The sequence below is a fragment of the Bidens hawaiensis genome, unplaced genomic scaffold (assembly GCF_021521415.1).
Source record: "Bidens hawaiensis isolate Kalapana, Puna unplaced genomic scaffold, B.hawaiensis_p1.1 tig00016014_1, whole genome shotgun sequence".
Classification (NCBI taxonomy): domain Eukaryota; kingdom Viridiplantae; phylum Streptophyta; class Magnoliopsida; order Asterales; family Asteraceae; genus Bidens; species Bidens hawaiensis.
The window spans coordinates 467,147-484,743 of NW_027492447.1; the positions used below are offsets into that span (position 1 = coordinate 467,147).

The 17,597-nt window shown below is 39.3% G+C and overlaps 1 protein-coding gene and 1 non-coding gene across 2 annotated transcripts; one reads left to right on the forward strand and one right to left on the reverse strand.

Moving 5' to 3' along the window:
• Positions 1-12,359: 12,359 nt before the first annotated feature.
• LOC143550355 (small nucleolar RNA R71) lies at positions 12,360-12,464 on the reverse strand. The gene has a single exon (XR_013138312.1). It is a non-coding gene; the product is annotated as a small nucleolar RNA R71 (small nucleolar RNA).
• Positions 12,465-15,382: 2,918 nt separating this feature from the next.
• On the forward strand, positions 15,383-16,009 carry LOC143550348 (uncharacterized). The gene has a single exon (XM_077041011.1). The coding sequence runs from the start codon at positions 15,383-15,385 to the stop codon at positions 16,007-16,009; it is 627 nt and encodes a 208-aa protein (XP_076897126.1).
• Positions 16,010-17,597: the final 1,588 nt, after the last annotated feature.

The window sequence follows — 17,597 nt, forward strand, 5'->3', positions numbered from 1 at the left end:
ATTACTGGTTCTTCTTCCGGTACGTAGTCGTTATTCCTTGACATGATTCTGCACAACGGTTAGTTATAAAAATAATATCTATTGCTAGCGCTAACTATTGTCAGGGAGATTAATTAATTAAGCAAAATTTAATATTAATTATATTAGAATATAATATTAGTTTTATTAAAATTTTTAATTTTAATTATTATTAAAATTAATACTAACTATAAATGAATATAATATTCATAATAAAATTTACTGTCATCAATAGTATCGTACGTACACGTATTCATACACCTTGTTTCAAATAAGCACGTATGAGTGTTACATATATATATATACTTACACATTACCTTTTATACACATATGTTGCCATTTTTACATAACCACACGTTCCGCGACTTTTCCCCTAATTCCCTCGTACAAGCAAGTCTGTTATTATGTTCCGGACCACAATAACTCACTTGCCCTACAAGTTCATCCCGGCATCCATCAGTATATAATATTAATTTATTATTTAAATATTTCCCAGAGTTAATCGAGCCTACGGTTATATTTTAGGTACCCTGAGGGATAACCTAATCTTTATAACCAATGGCTCTGATACCAACTTCTGTCACACCCCGACTAGCACAATGCGGAAGCGTAAAATGAGAATGCAACAGACACCACTGGTATCAACACATTATTTATAAAGAAACATTACAAACTAATTTACAATATATTACGTTTCCTTGTTTTGTCATCGTTTTATAGTCTAGGTGATACAAATCAAACTAGTTCGTTAACTATACGATCTTACTACTAACTCCCTTGCTTCTATTCACATAGCATCAACCACACACCTTGGGCAAGTTACAGATCACCAAATCATTCCGATTTAGGTACACCTGAAAAGCAGTTTAAAACGGGTTAACTACTAGAGGTGGTGAGTTTCACGAGTTTCAAGAAAACAGTTATGAGTATTCACAAGTTAACACTTGTAATCATGATATAAGTATGTATGTATGTAAATGATGTAATTATGCTAAGCTACAGTGAAGCCTTGACTGTATGTGCTGCGTGCATCCATTTCCCACGCTCAATCAACCACTGTGGCTCCCCTTCCGCCCACCTATGTCTAACAATACATAGCCTGTTTGTATAAATATGGTCATGTGCAAACGACGCTATGTGACACGGCAACCAGGCCGATTCCGTTTGGGTTTGTCAAACCAATAGTACTATTCACAAGCCACCGGCTCGAAGTTAATCACTGTGATCGTGGGGACTTTCGTGTGTTAGCACTTAGATAGTTCACATCAATACATGTTTCAGGTATGTATATATAAGCAAACATGCTTTTCACCCCAAAAGTTCGTAAAACAGTTTAGAAGTGGGGTCATGAAACTCACAGTTTAGTAGATAATCAGTAGCACGTCGGTTCGAGGTTTGTATAACTTGCAATCACGGTTTCCTATAATCAATATTATAATAATACTAATATTTTAATATTATTATAATCTCAATACTAAACTGGGCTGTATAACTAATCTAGGTATAGCTGGAACGCCCAGAAAGTGGCAATAGGCTGAGGTTGTGATGTTTTTCAATGTCTAATACTTAAAACCGAACTTGGCTCGGATTCCCGTTTTCCTAGCTGGGCCAAGTTGTTCGTTTACGCGTTCAGAAAACAGTTATGGGAAAATAAGCTTGGGTAAATGTATTGGTTAATAAAATTATTAAATTAAAGAAGGATCATATACTGGGGTCCCGGATTAGCCATGGGGCCTGTTTCCGTTTATTCAGTTTGATTTAAGAAGAAAAGCGCACAATCCACCCGGATTGTCCAGGTTTCTCATAGAAAAGTTCGTTTTTACTTAATTAGTCCAAAAATATGATTTTTGATCACTCTTGGTGTTTTGATATTCCCGCAGATTCGTTAGTCGCAAACTTGCCGGTTTTTATAAAAACTGGATTTGTTTAATCTTCAAATTAGCATAATTAATTAACCGTTAATCATTAATTTATGAAAATTTAGACACTTATCAATTAAAATATTTATATTTTTATAAAAATATTTCTGGAATTATTTATTGATTTATTAATTTATAAAAATTCATTTTATTAGCTATATTTCGCCTGAGAATAGCCTGTTTATCCCAAACAATTTCCAAAAATTCCACAAAAATTACTAAATACTCAAATCATATCCCAAAACAACCTGTATCAATTTCAGAATGTAAAAAGGATGTGCAATTCTCTTTTCGGCCCAAATTCGGCTATAAAAATTCACATGAACGCATATGCATAAAACATCTTTAAAATTCTCCAAATGATCCCAAAATTCATATGAAATCAAAATACATCAAATCTGACTTCCCAGAAAAATTTCATAATTTTTGAAGCATTTTAGCTGTTTTTCCCAAACAAACGTCCCAATTCGGTAATAAATTTGCCAAATAATATCGGATGGTCGAAAAATTACCAAATTTGAACAGGGACTCATTGACATGGTTCCTGATGTCCCTGAAAAATTTCTAGTCGTAATAATATGCACATCACATCCTTAACCTAAACAGCCCGTAAGCGAGTGTTTCGGCATTACCTTAGCGATTTTGGTTCGTTTCCGCCTTTCTAAACAACTTTTCAAGATCTTGTGCTCCTATGTAGGCTAGATACAAGTCCTATATCACAAACCAAGCAAGTTTCATCAGTATAAAAGCCCTTTAACTTAGGGTTTTTAGCTAGGGTATAAAAATGAACTTTTGAACCGTAAAAATGCCGTTTCAACCCTTTATTCCGTGTTTATGGCCAAAAAAACTATTAAACCAGGTTCCTCACCATGTGTATGATCAATACATGTTTATGGAACATTTTAGGATTTTTACACGGGTAGGAATGATTTTTGGCAATCAAACTATGTTTATTTGGTATTAATCAATGTTAAACAAGTGTAAAAGTTACTTATTTAAGTTGTTACCTTAGGGTTTCTTGAAAGTTTGCTGAGGAAGAAAGGTTTTCCAGAAGTTTTTCATCAATTTTGATGTCCAAATATATCTAGGGTTATTATATATATATATATATATATATATATATATATATATATATATATATATATAGTAAACTTAATAATAATATTAAAGTTTTTTTTTTTCTTTTTTTTTCAACTTTTGGCGGGCTGGGCTTGTTGGGCCCCCTTTTTGGCCCATTTGGCCCAATTTTCTCGATTTACGTGCTCCGAACGTGAAATGCCGAGTCCAAATTTATTTCGGGTTCGGTTTTTGGTGCAAAAAACATATCGGGTGCGTCAAAAAGTGCGAAAACGAGTGTTTTTCGGCTATTTTTGTGTAAAATTATAAAAACATACTATATGTTTGTAAAAATCGAAAATATTTTCACGGATCGCTTAAAACATTTCAAATAAGTGTTTGGTAAGTATTTTTCGGCTTAACGGATGATACAATGCTTGGTTTGTAACTATCTTTCGCGTTTAATTCTATAGCGGGTAGTTAAACTAGCATGTTTTCGTTTAACTTGTTTGCTATCGAACTAAGGCCACTATACTAATATTTTAGCTCATATTAAGCGTATTATCATGGCCCCCCGTGATATCTGGGTCATAACCAGACCCGTTCGGTTAATCGTTCGTTTGTTATGCAAAAAGCGTTTATTTGCTGAATCGATAAATACGTACTGAGGTGTACCTTGTTTTGTCTCAAATGTCACATTCACATTATACCGCTTCAACAATTTTCTGAAATTGAAGTTCTTGAAGTGCGTTCCACATCTCAAATAATCACTCTTGGGATTCCAAATCTTGCAAAAATATTGGATTGAACAAACATACATACCACGGCGTGATCATTAGTCCTTGTTGCTGTAGCCTCGACCCACTTTGAAACATAATCCACTGTCATCAAAATATATAAGTACCTGCAAGAATTTGGAAACAGGCCCATAGTGTGAATGCCCCATACATCAAAAATGTCAACCACCAAAATGGGTTGCAAAGGCATCTCATCCTGTTTTGAAATTTCGCCCATCTTTTGACAATTAGCACAATGACGGGCATATTCACTTGCATCTTTAAAAATAGTGGGCCAATAAAATCCACTTGTAAGAACTCGATAACCCGTCTTTTGCCCACTAAAATGACCTCCACAAGCCGATGAATGAGCATGTGCCAAATTCTCTTGAACTTCCGACTCGGGAATGCAACGCCTAATGATTTGGTCGGCACCAATTTTGAACAAGTCAGGCTCATCCCAAATATTTTGCTTGACTTGGGATAGAAATCGTTGCCTCCTTTTCTTGGCCCAATGTTTCGGCATCTCACCCGTGGCCTGATAATTAACAAAATGAGCATACCACGGTGTAGTGGAAACGTCTAACAACTGTTCATCCAGAAATCTTTAATTGATTTCATGTGAATCATCAACCCCTTCCAAAGGAATTCTCGATAAGTGGTCCGCCACCACATTTTCACACCCATTCTTATCTCGGATCTCCAAATCGAACTCTTGTAACAATAAAACCCAACGAATCAAACGGGGTTTTGCATCTTTCTTCTCCGTTAGGTAACGAACCGCACTATGATCCGAATAAACCACCACCTAACTTCCCCATATGTATGACCGAAACTTATCCAAGGCATACACCACCGCAAGTAATTCTTTTTCGGTAGTGGTGTAGTTCAACTGTGCCTCGGATAACATTTTGCTTGCATAGTAAATCACCACTAGCTTCTTATCAATTCTTTGACCCAAAACTGCTCTAATCGTGGTGTCACTTGCATCACAGATAATCTTAAACGGCTTTGTCCAATCCGGCGGTTGCAATATCGGTGCTTGCACCAACTTTTCCTTCAAAACATCAAATGCTTGCAAACAATCATTAGTAAAATCAAATGCAACATATTTTAGCAACAAATTGCATAAAGGTTTAGTAATCACACTAAAACCTTTAATAAACCGCCGGTAAAACCCAGCATGCCCCAAAAATGACCTTACCCCTTTTACATTTTTTGGTGGTGGCAATGAAGAAATAACCTTAATTTTTGCTTTATCCACCTCCATTCCCCGACTCGAAATTACATGACCCAACACTATACCCTTTTGTACCATGAAATGACTTTTCTCCCAACTTATAACCAAATTAGTCTCGACACAACGTTTTAAAACTTTTTCCAATTCATCAAGATATCTTTCAAAAGTTGACCCAAAAATGGAAAAGTCAAACATAAATACCTCAAGTGAATCCCCAACCATGTCCGAAAAAATACTCATCATACATCGTTGGAACGTGGCCGGGGCATTACACAATCCAAATGGCATTCGCCTAAAGGCAAAAGTTTCATATGGACATGTGAATGTGGTTTTGTGTTGGTCATCAAGATGGATTGCAATTTGATTATATCCCGAATACCCATCCAAAAAACAATAAAATTTTTGACCCGACAATTTTTCAATAATTTGGTCAATTAAAGGTAATGGAAAATGGTCTTTTGAGGTAGCCGCATTTAACTTCCTATAATCAATGCACACTCGCCACCCGGTTACCGGTCGGGTGGCGATTTGTTCACCACTTTCGTCTTTAATTACCTGGATGCCGGCTTTCTTTGGGACTACCTGTGTTGGACTTACCCATGCACTGTCTGAAATAGGATAGATAATTCCCGCATCCAACCATTTGATGACTTCCTTTTTCACCAACTCTCTCAAGTTAGGATTCAACCTCCTTTGAGTTTCCCAACTAGGCTTTGCCTCATCCTTGGTGATGATTTTGTGCATAACTATAAATGGACTAATATCCTTCAAATCAGCTATTGTCCACCCAATCGCCGCCTTGTGAGCCTTTAACACTTCCAAAAATCATTCTTCTTGAGCCTCATTCAAGTTAGAGGCAATGATAACCGGCAACGTCTCACCTTATCCCAAAAACGCATACTTGAGATGACTTGGCAATTCTTTCAATTCCACCTTGGGAAGACAAATCAATGAGGGTTTAGTGTCCGAATTGATTTCTGTTGGTAGACTCTCAACCTGATGAGTCCACGATGGTCTTCCTTCTTGCAATGCCAAGATATCTTGTTTCCTTTCCTCCAACTCCAATGCACAAATGTGAACCTGTTCTGAATCATCACAAACACAAACATCCAACATACCTTCCTCATACTCGTGTGGTACACACCCATTTATAATATCTGCCATAAAACATTCTTCACTAGCCAATGAATTAGAAACATTAGTAAACACATTCAAGCGCATTTTTCTATTTCCAAAGGCCATGTCAACTATACCAAACCGGCAATCAATAATAGCATGAGCAGTATTTAGAAATGGCCGACCCAATATAACGTTTTGCTGTTGTGTTGGGTCAACCGACGAGTAATCCAAAACCAAAAAGTCAACAGGATAATAAAATTCCTCTACTTTAACAATAACATCCCGCACAATCCCCCGAGGAAGTTTGTGAGACAAATCAGCCAATACAACTGTGGTCTCAACTCCTTTAAGTGGACCAAAATCGTATTGGTCATACAAACCCCCCGGTAAAATACTCACACCCACTCCAAGATCCAATAACGCCCGTGACATTTGAAAGTCACCTACTTGAATGTTAATCAAGGGCGCTCCCGGATCTTGAAGCTTAGGTGGGAGATCACCCTTAAGAATTGCACTCACTCGTTCAGTTAAATCAACTTGTTTAGGAACTTTTTGTTGTTTGTCTTTTCTGAGTACACAATTCTTTAAAAAACTTTGCGTAGGTGGGTACTTGTTTTATTGCCTCAAGTAAAGGAAGTTTAACTTTAACCTGTTTAAATACCTCCCACATCTCCTTCTTTTGAGGACCCCGTTTTAAAATCACGTTTTTCTTACTCGGATCGTTTAAAGCCGAAGGAAAAGGAATTGGAACCTCTCCCACTTCCTTGCTTTTATCATTTAAAAGTTCATTTTGACCCGAATCTTTATTTGAAAACGTGGATGGTTTAAGGGGTTGAATGGGTGAAGATTGTTCATCTTCACTTTCTATCCCCGTCACATCCTCTACCACACCTTCAACTAATTCCGGTGCAGTATTGATATTAAACTCCTTACCACTTCTTAAAACACTTGCCTGATTAATCGGCACATTGCGAGAAGTTGTATGAGTAGGGTTCACCTTGGTGTCGCTTGGGAGTTGACCTTTGTTCTTTTTCAAGTTGGATACCTCGGTTGCAAGTTGGCCCATTTGAGTTGTTAATGATTCGATGGCATTTTCACGAATTTCATCCTTGTGTATACGAGCTTCATCCAACTGATTCCTCTTTTGCATCTCTTGCTGCATCATCTTTAGCGTGTCCATCACTTCATTCCCACTTGATGAACTTTGGCCCGAAGACCCACCTTGATTACCACCCATTCCTTGAAATTGACTTTGATTTCCTTGGTTGAGGTATTGTTGACGAGGGATAAAGGTGGTTTGAGAAGTCCTTTGGAAATTCAGATTGAGTTGAGTTGCTTGATTTCCATAACGGAGATGTGGATGATTTCTCAACCCGGGGTGGTAAGTGTTTGAGTTCATGTTGAAATTCCGATTACCACCCCCTTGACCTTGAAGTGCATTTACCTCTTCGACTTGTGCTTGCCGTACCGTACACACATCAGCCCCATGACCCAACTCGTTACAATTTGTACAGACATCAATTCTTTGATTAGTAGTTTGTACCCCCACATCTTACACGGCATGAACTTGCGGTCTTCTAATTGCCGATCTTGCTCTTTTTGCAGTTTGAGCCTTTCTCTTCGATGTGACCGACATTTGTTCCAAGAATGCCCAATCGTCTTGTTCATAATTGGTACCGAACGTACCATTTGTGATTGACATCAAATCCCGTTCATCTTCCGCATTCAACCCTTCATGAAAAGCATTCAACAACTCCCAAAGAGCTATACCATGATGAGGACAATTCTTGATCATCATGTTGAACCTCTCGAATGCTTTATGAAACATTCACCCGATTGTTGTTGGAAAGACCTCAAACTTCGTCTTGCATAATTAGTCTTTTGGGCCGTATAAAACTTTTCCAAAAACCTTTGTTGCATTTCGGCCCAAGTGTAAATCGATAAGGATGGCAATGTGTAAAACCATCTCTTCGCCTTATCTCCAACGAAAATTGAAATAAAACCAATTTCACCTCATCCGGTGAGAATCCTTGACCCCCAATCGTGTTACAAATAGAGTCATATGCCTCTAAATGGAAATAGGGTTCCTCCGTTGAAAGACCCTTGTACTTTAGTAAACTTCAGAGCGCATTGGTTCTCACCTGAAATGTTCTTCCTTGGTGGTTTTGAGGAATAACCACAGGAGATGGTTTTTTGGTGATGATCGGTCGAAAATGAGCTTCAATTCCCTTAACCATTTCCATTGCATGTCTTCTTGGTACCCCCAATGGTACTCTTGGTTGGCCCATTTGTCGGTAAATGTGCCTTTGTTGCATATTTTGTTGAACTTGCGGTTGGGGATTTGGTTGTTGAAATTGCGGTTGTTGTGGAACTTGTTGCAATGGTTGTGGTTGTTGTATTTGATTGACATGTGGTCCACCCCATTGTTGCATTTGTTGTTGTGGTTGAAAGTCGAATCCATACCCAAAATGCCCTTGAATCCTCAACTGATTCCCATCAACCCCGCTTGAATATCCTTCTTCGAACTCTTCATACCTTTCATTGCCATCACCATATCATTGTCCACCAATTAAATACGGGCCCGATCTCTGACCCGATGGAATATGAGTTATGGGTGGGTCTTGGGTAAATGTGTATGGTTGTTGATAAAGTGTATTTTGTTGAGAATGGAAGGATGATTGTTGTGGTGAGATTGATGATTGTCCTTGCATAGGCATGAAAGTGGTCAAGGGTGGAAGGTTAGGTGGTTGTTGAAAACTAAACACGGTTGAAGTCGGTACATTTGTAGAGATTGTGGTAGTAATGGGTTTAGTGGATGATGGGTTTTCAGAATTTATGGGTGGTGGCATTGGTGGTACAGTTTGTTCCGAAGCCATGATTGTGGCGTCAGTTGTTCGACCTTGTGTGCTTGGTAACCCAATAATCTTGTTTTCCCTCTGTAGAATCCGGTTCTGACAAAAGCTTCTGTCGATTTCAGGATCAAACGCTAACGGTGATGAAGACCGAGAGCGTCGTGTATGCATATACCTGTAAGTACCTACACAATAGCACAACCCGCGTAAAACTGACAATAACAATTAAACAAAAACTACAAAAATAACACACGTTGCGCACTACTCCCCGGCAATGGTGCCAAAATTTGACACGAGGTCGAAGACTCGCGCAAAAATAAACCAAATACAACTAATTAGATAGTGGTAAATGGGTGTCGAACACGAAGAGTTTGTGGAATATGTGTTACTGAGTAGCTTACAATTAAACTAATACAAATGTAAATGACGAAAAAGTAAGATTTAGGTTGGTTTAATTTGATTTTATAAACTAAATAAACTAAACGAAGGTTGTAAACAATTGATTAAATGAGCATTCCTCTTGGAGTTCGGTTATTACGCAACTCTTTTGTTTAAGTTCAAAAGGATCTCAAAAGCCAATTATAACATCAAAAGGATCTCAAAAAGCCAATTATAACATAAAATTGGAGTTGTAACCGCCACCAGCATGAAGGCCCCACCGTAAGCTACGGTGGCCATCGTAGCTTACGGTGGCTTCTAAAATCATTACACTAGCTTTGTTCTGTTTACGCTAGCATGCTACGCTGGACCCTATCGTAGCTTTCGGTGGCTACCATAAGCTACGGTAGCCTCAGCTCCAAAACCTTCTTAGTTGGTTGACTTGTTGCTGCTATCACCAACTCTCAAGTTCTTTGCTCCTCTCCATCAGAGTTCACTTGAATCACCTTTTTTCAGCACTTGTACCTACAAACACACAACATAGTTTAGCAATCCAAATCCCGAGAAATTAAACATAAACGCACACGTTTTAACGAGAATTACTACACTTAAGGGTGGTTTTCCAATCCACCCGTCAATAGTCATATCATGTCTTAAGGGATAATTAATATAACACAAAGTGTACATCTTTTTGCATCGAATTATCCTCATATTTATGCCAAACTCCATGAAAATTCATTGTTTTAGGTACTTATTTGAATTATTTGTGAATTTGCAGGTCCGGGCGCCCGCCCGACAAAGAAAACATGAAAAGAGGGCGTTTCAGGGACAAAAATAGCAATCTGCCAGACCTGCACGCCCATGCCAGCCCGAGCATGGGACCGTGTCAACCAAGAAACTTGCCAGTGCAAGCTAGTGCAGGATCTATAGCCGAGAAAGTTCAAAATAACCAGCCCGTGCAATCCAGTACCAGCTCGTACTAGAACAGAAAAATCTGACTTTTTGGTTAGAATAAAGCCATGGGTTGAATTTCCACAATTAGGCACGGCCGTGCAAGCCCGTGTACTTGCCCGTGCCAGACGTCCAGAATGCATAAACACACCTCCATTATCTTCATTTCAAGAGTGGAACCTTAGGGGAATTCTCTATAATTGCTGGAAATATCTTGTGTGTGTTCTAGAGAGAATTCAAGGCTTCCATCTTTGTGTGATCATCCTTTCAAGTAGCAATCATCATTCATCTTAGTTTGCAATCTTTTTTTCTTAACAATGATTTGTAAGATTACTTTGATTTTGGTTATTGTATTAAGCCTTATGGGCTAAATACTCTTCTTACTTAGATTGTGTTGAAACTTTTGCTTATGTGATATTTATCTATGCATGATTTTGGCAAGTTGGTGTTCTCAAGTTTATGACATGTTCTTGAATAGAGTTTAATGGTTAAATGCTTGTTTTAATTCCTAGTCTTGTTAGTTTGATAGATGCTTAGCCATAATATGTTGGAAAACTATGTGTTGAGTATTTGTTTATGAACTTAGTTTGTGTATGCATACTTTGTTTATATCACTAAGTTAGGAATGACTAGTGGAAATTAACTTGATTATGAATTTTAGCAAGCATGAAACCTATCACTTGATATTTGAAAATTGTATGGTGATAACATGATTCTTTGATTTGGTTGATGTTTGCTAGAGATTAAGGCCATAATCCTTAGTTTATATTTTGCTAATTTAAAAGATTCATGTGTTTAACTAGTGTTCTTGAACTTGTCTATTTTACATGATTTTAGGTGGTTAGTTTGTTGTTTTCATGCTAGCTTTCCTTTAACTGTGAGATTTGGTAGTTTTGACAAACTTACTAATCTATTATTAATAGCTTGTTGAATACCCTTCATGATGTTGTGTTGTTAGTATTAGGTTGCCTTGATTGGAATTTGATATTGATGCTTAATACATGATGTTTACCATTATCATTGTCATTTTTTCACTAAATTTAAATGGATGCATAGTCTAAGTAGCTTTGTTTGGATTGATGGTTAGTTGTATTTTATTTGCTTTGTTATTGTTATATATTAGTTTAGTAATCTGAAAACCCAATTTGATTGCTTGTTCGGTTAAATCAATTACAAAGATTTATTATCAAAAGTTTTCCGTGTCCATAGATAGACACTCGGTTCTTACCTATACTTTGCTACAAACGATAGGTACACTTGCCTTTCGTATGTGGTTTGGTTGTTGGTGAAAACTATTTTTGAAACCCGATTTGTGTGAAACTTTTATTCAAAATTATATATATATATATTCGCACACGTCAAGTTTTTGGCGCCGTTGCCGGGGACACGGTGTTTTACTTTTGAAAACGATACGAGTAATTGATTTGCCTTGTTGATATTTTTTCTCCATGTTATTTTAGTCTATTTCATTTTTATTCATCTTGTTTTATTTTTATTTTTGTTGTATTTTAGGTAGTTTTCCATGTCTTGTTTGTTTTCCGTTCCGCGTTTCTTTCGGGTGATGCATGTCCACCACTCCCGGTCCTGAGCTTGTTTCCCCCCTTTCTGAACTCGAGTGACATCTTTGAGAAGGTTTGAGGAGGAGAGCACGTGAAATTGCCAAGGTCTTCGAAAACGAACTTGTATCTTAGTTGTAGAGGAGGATGCGAATCCTGAGGTAGAAGAGATGGCGGATCTGAACAATCAAGGTCGCATGGATGAGTTTCGAGATCAAGTCGAGTATTATTCACATGGTCGAAAATTCCGTCTCTTTCCATGGCCTCTTGAACGAGGACCCTTATTCTCATGTTGCGCATTTCCTTCGATTATGTGCGACATTCAAAATTCAGGGGTGTACGGACGATGCCGTGAGACTCCAACTTTTTCCATTCTCACTTTGCGGGGCTGCCTTGGAGTGGTTAGAGGCACTCCCTTCCGGTTCCATCCCCACTTGGAACCAATTGCTTGAGCAGTTTCTTCTTTTGTACTTTCCACCCGATAAAACTGCAAGATACCGGGTAAAAATCACTGGTTTTCGTGTTGATGATGACGAGTCACTTCATGTTGCATGGGAGAGGTTCAAGGGCTTGTTGAGAAAACACCCTCATCACGGTTTGAGTCACGGTCTTCAGTGTCGTACGTTCTTTGATGCTTTATCCTGAGCACAGAAGCAGGCTGTCGATCAGGTTGTGGGAGGAGATTTCGGTAAGTGTACTCCCAATGAGGCATTGGATATCTAGGAACGAGCTGCTAAGAAGAGTTTTACATATAATCCGCCTCGTAGTATTCCTGCCACTAAGGGCGTTCTTCATGTCGATTCTAATACCCTTGTTTCCGCTCAGTTAGAAGCCTTGACCAAAAGATTTGACCAGATGCAATCTGATTTGGCTAAATCTAGCTCTCGTTGTGGGGTTGTGTGATGGGAAACACCAGACCAGTCAGTGCCAGCAGGCCATGGTGATGGAGGATGTTGACTTTGTGGGCCACCAAAACAATGCCTACAGCAACTCCTATAACCCGGGATGGAGAAATCACCTAAATTTCAGCTGGAAAGATGGTGGTGGCAGTCAAAGTCAAAATCAAAAGCCACTGGGGTTTGACCAAAATCCAAATTACAAGAATCAACCACAGAACCAATCTTACCAGCAAAAGCCTCTGTTTCAGGGTTCCAGCAGTAGTGGTAAGTCTAGTGGGTGGTCTAGTGTTGAAAATCTTTTGACTTAGCTTTTGGCTAAAACCGAGACCTCAAACAAACTGGCTGAACAGAGGAACCTTGATGTGTTGTAAAACACACGTATTTTCCGCACCTTTTATCTATGTATTGTATTACATTTTATGTATTTTAACTTGTTTTAGATAGGTTTTACATATTTTTATTTATCTTGTAGGTTTTGGGTGGAAAGGAAGAAAAAAACCGAGCTTTTTGGAGAGCTTACGGGTCTTTTACACATACAACTTCAAGACAAAGCTGAAGGCCCGGCCCGTATGCATCATGGACAAGCCCAAGCTACATTATATTATATTATATTATATAAAATAAAAAAAACCCTAAGGGCTGGTAGCTACTTCCGATCGCAAGCACAGCAGGGGAAAAAGAAAGAAAAAAGTGTTGTTTGACTAGGGTTTGATCGTGTGACGGCTAGGGAAGGAAGAAGACATAAGAACCAAGCTTCGGGGACATTTCTCATCAGTTGTAGCAGCTAAGAACAGCCCAGAATTCATCCATATCCTTTCTTTTCATAACATTGTTCATCATCATTTTATATTTGTTCAATTGATTAGTAGTTTTGCAATTGCTTGAGATATTGACTTGTTATTGATATTTGTTGATCATTGAATGATTGTTAAGATGATTGGGATGAGTTTATTGATGATTTTATTAAGTGTTTGCTGCTGTCCAAATAATATGAGAGGCTAATCTTGTTAGTTCTACCTAGGAATGATGATAATTGTTAGTGTTTGATGAGCTTGTTGGATTGTTTGATTGATAGACTTGATTTGTTAATGTAAAGTTTGATTTAGACATGAAATAGGTTGTGTTTAAGGGCTGGAAATTTTAGTAATTCATTGCATAAACCTCTCGCGTTGGTTGATTAGTTTTGTATTGATTGATCGGTGCTTGTTTGATTCTAGACTTTGTGTTTAGGGTTTATTTGCGGTAGGAACAACGGTAGGGTTTTGTTGCATGATTATTGGATTAAGTACAGCGGTTAGACACCTTCTTTGAGACCGAGAGGTGATAAGAAGTTAGGGTTGTCTCATTGCCTTTGCATGCTAGAATAAGGATTGCGCGAGAGCGAGTTCGTTTCTTGTCAAATTTAGGTGTTTTGAGCGACTAGTTGATCTATTTTGGTTTAAGTTGAATTGTTCCTCTATCCTTGGTTGTGTATTATTCATTGGCATTAGGGTCGAGTGTTGGTGAGACCGAGAGGTGATCCATCATTAGAACACGTTAACAATTGTTTCCCGGTTTGGTCGTTTTAGCCGATTTTGAGTAGTTTAGGCTTGTTAAGTGAGATCGAGAGGTAATCCAGTGAGCCCCAGCGATCTTTAGTCATGTCATCTTTAGGGATTGGTGTCTTGATATCATTCAATCCATTAGCTTGTTAGGCCTACAATTTGATTCAGACATAGGTAGACTTTTTTCTCCATCCTAAGTTAACACAGTTAGTTCCCCGTTAAGTTTTCTATTTTTGGTAAGTTTTGTCAATCAGTTAGGTTAGTTCAGTTAAGTAATTAAAAATCAAAAATCAATTAAATATTATTCTAAGGTAGGTCTTGTCTAGGGTTAGTGATCGTTAGCGTTCTTACGTGTCCACGTGTTCGATACCCGGACTTCCTAGGTCTATACTACTTGCGATCGGTACACTTGTCGGTTGTGTGTGGTTTTAGGAATTTCGTTTTAAATTTAAAGCTTAGTTGTAAGGGTCATTGTTATAGGGTTATCCGACGCACATCAAACATGAAGATTGATGAGACTCTCCAGAGACACGATCTCAAGTTGAGGAATCAGAAAGCGTCCATTCAGACCATCGAGAATCAGGTTGGACAGATTGCTCAGCTCCTTTCTATGAGACCACAGGGTAGCCTTCCCAGTAAAACTGAGATTTATCCGAATGCCGAGGCTAAGGCGATTACCCTGAGGAGTGGTAGATCCACCATTCCTGTTGATGCATCGGTTTCCACACCAAAACCGATTGCCGATGAGATCGAGACTGAGACTCCTGGTGAGGTGCACCCGAGGGTAACACCAGAAAGTACCGCACAAACCAGTGAGCTAGTTAGGACTTATGTTCCTCCCATTCCATACCCAGGCCATTTGAAGAAGCTGAAGATGGAAGAACAGTACGGGAAATTCTTAGAGCCTAAGAAGCTTCACATTAATCTTCCGTTTCTTGATGCGTTGAAAGAAATGCCTAAGTATGCTAAGTTTCTGAAAGAGGTTCTCTCGAACAAGAAGAAATTAGAAGAACTTTCTTGCGTGACTTTGAATGAGGAGTGTTCTGCGGTCCTTCAGAATAATTGCAACAAAAAATGACCGATCCAGGCAGTTTTACCATTCCATGTTTGATCGGTAGTTTATCGGTTAGTAACGCTTTAGCCGACCTAGGTGCTAGCATAAACTTGATGCCTTATTCTGTTTTTTCAAAGCTAGACCTAGGTGAGCCTAAGCCTACTCACATGAGCATTCAGCTTGCTGACCGCTCGGTGAAATACCCGAGAGGTATAGTTGAGAATATGCTTGTGAAAATCGACAAATTTGTGTTTCCTGTCGACTTTGTGATCTTGGACATGGATGAGGATAAAAATGTACCACTCATCTTAGGTTGTCCTTTCATAGCCATTGCTAGAGCTCTCTTCGCTATCTGCACCGGCAGACCAACTTTTAGAGTTGGAGACAAGGAGGTGACCTTTGCTATTGGGAGATACATGCGCCACCCACATGATCATGACGACGTGCTCTACATTGATACCATCGATTCTTGCGTTTGTGAGCACATACAGGACACGTGTGAGGAAGATTCTCTCGATACTCAGTTGTGTGTTGGAGGGATTTCTGACTTGGTCAGTGGACCTCTATTTGAGGAGTTGGTCTGTGGTGTGGACCACGAGCCTCTTGAGTGTTTAGAGAGGATTGAGGATGTTGATCGCGTTTCCTAGACTATGGCAAAACCTCCTGTTGTGGACCCACCATCTATCGAGCTTAAGGAACTCCCTTCCCATTTGGAGTATGCCTTTTTGGAGGATGGGTCCCGCCTTCCTGTTATCATTTTTACGAGTTTGTCGAATGAGGAGAAGGTGAAGCTGCTCACGGTTCTGAAGAGGCATAAGCACGTGATCTCTTGGAAGATCATGGATATAAAAGGGATCAGTCCATCTTTTTGTACCCATAAGATCTTGATGGAGGAGGAGTATAAACCTGTGGTGCAGCACCAACGACGTCTCAACCCTAATATGCAAGACGTTGTGAAGAAGGAGGTCATTAAGCTACTCGATGCTGGATTGATTTTTCCAATATATGATTCCCCATGGGTGAGCCCGGTGCATGTCGTCCCGAAAAAGGGTGGTATGACGGTTGTTGTGAATGAGAAGAACGAGTTGATTCCTACGCGTACCGTCACGGGATGGAGAGTTTTCATTGACTACCGCAAACTCAACGATACCACGAGGAAAGACCATTTTCCACTCCCTTTCATTGACCAGATGTTGGAGCGACTGTCGGGAAAGATGTACTATTGCTTTCTTGATGGTTTCTCGGGAAACTTTCAGATCCCCATCTCTCCTGAGGATCAGGAGAAAACGACATTCACATGTCCCTATGGCACATTCGCCTACGGGCAGATGCCTTTTGGACTATGTAATGCCCTAGCCACGTTTCAGAGATGTATGGTGGCAATTTTTCATGATATGATCCAAGACTCCATGGATGTTTTTATGGACGGTTTTTCTGTGTTTGGGAGTTCTTTTGATCATTGTTTGAGAAATCTGGAGAGAATGTTGGCCTGATGTGAGGAGGCCAACCTTGTGCTTAATTGGGAGAAATGCCACTTCATGGTGAAAGAGGGCATTGTGTTAGGGCATAAGATTTCACAGGCGGGGCTTGAGGTTGATCGTGACAAAATTGATACCATTTCAAAGCTTCCGCCACCAAACTCGGTGAAGTCTATTAGGAGTTTTCTCGGCCACGCGGGATTTTATCGGCGATTCATAAAGGACTTTTCCCAAATCGCCCGCCCGATTTAGAAACTCCTTGAAAAGGATGCCCTATTTGTTTTCTCCTCCGAATGTCTTCGGGCGTTCGAGTTGCTGAAGGAGAAATTGGTGAATGCCCCTATTATGGTTGCCCCCGACTGGTCCTTGCCTTTCGAGTTGATGTGTGATGCGAGTGACTTTTCCGTCGAGGCGGTCTTAGGTCAAAGGCGGGATAAGCATATTCATTCGATTTATTATGCGAGTAGGACACTGAATGATGCGCAGGAGCACTACACGACCACTGAAAAAGAGCTCCTTGTTGTTGTCTTCGCATTCGATAAATTCTGGTCTTATCTTGTCCTTTCTAAGACCATTGTGTTCATAGATCATGCAGCCCTTCACTATCTTTTCAGTAAACAAGATGCGAAGCCGAGACTATTTGATGGATTTTGTTGCTGCAGGAGTTTGACATTGAGATCCGTGACAAAAGGGTGATAAAAATGTCGCGGCCGACCATCTCTCCCGTCTTGAGTGCTCAACTTTATCGGAACAAGTG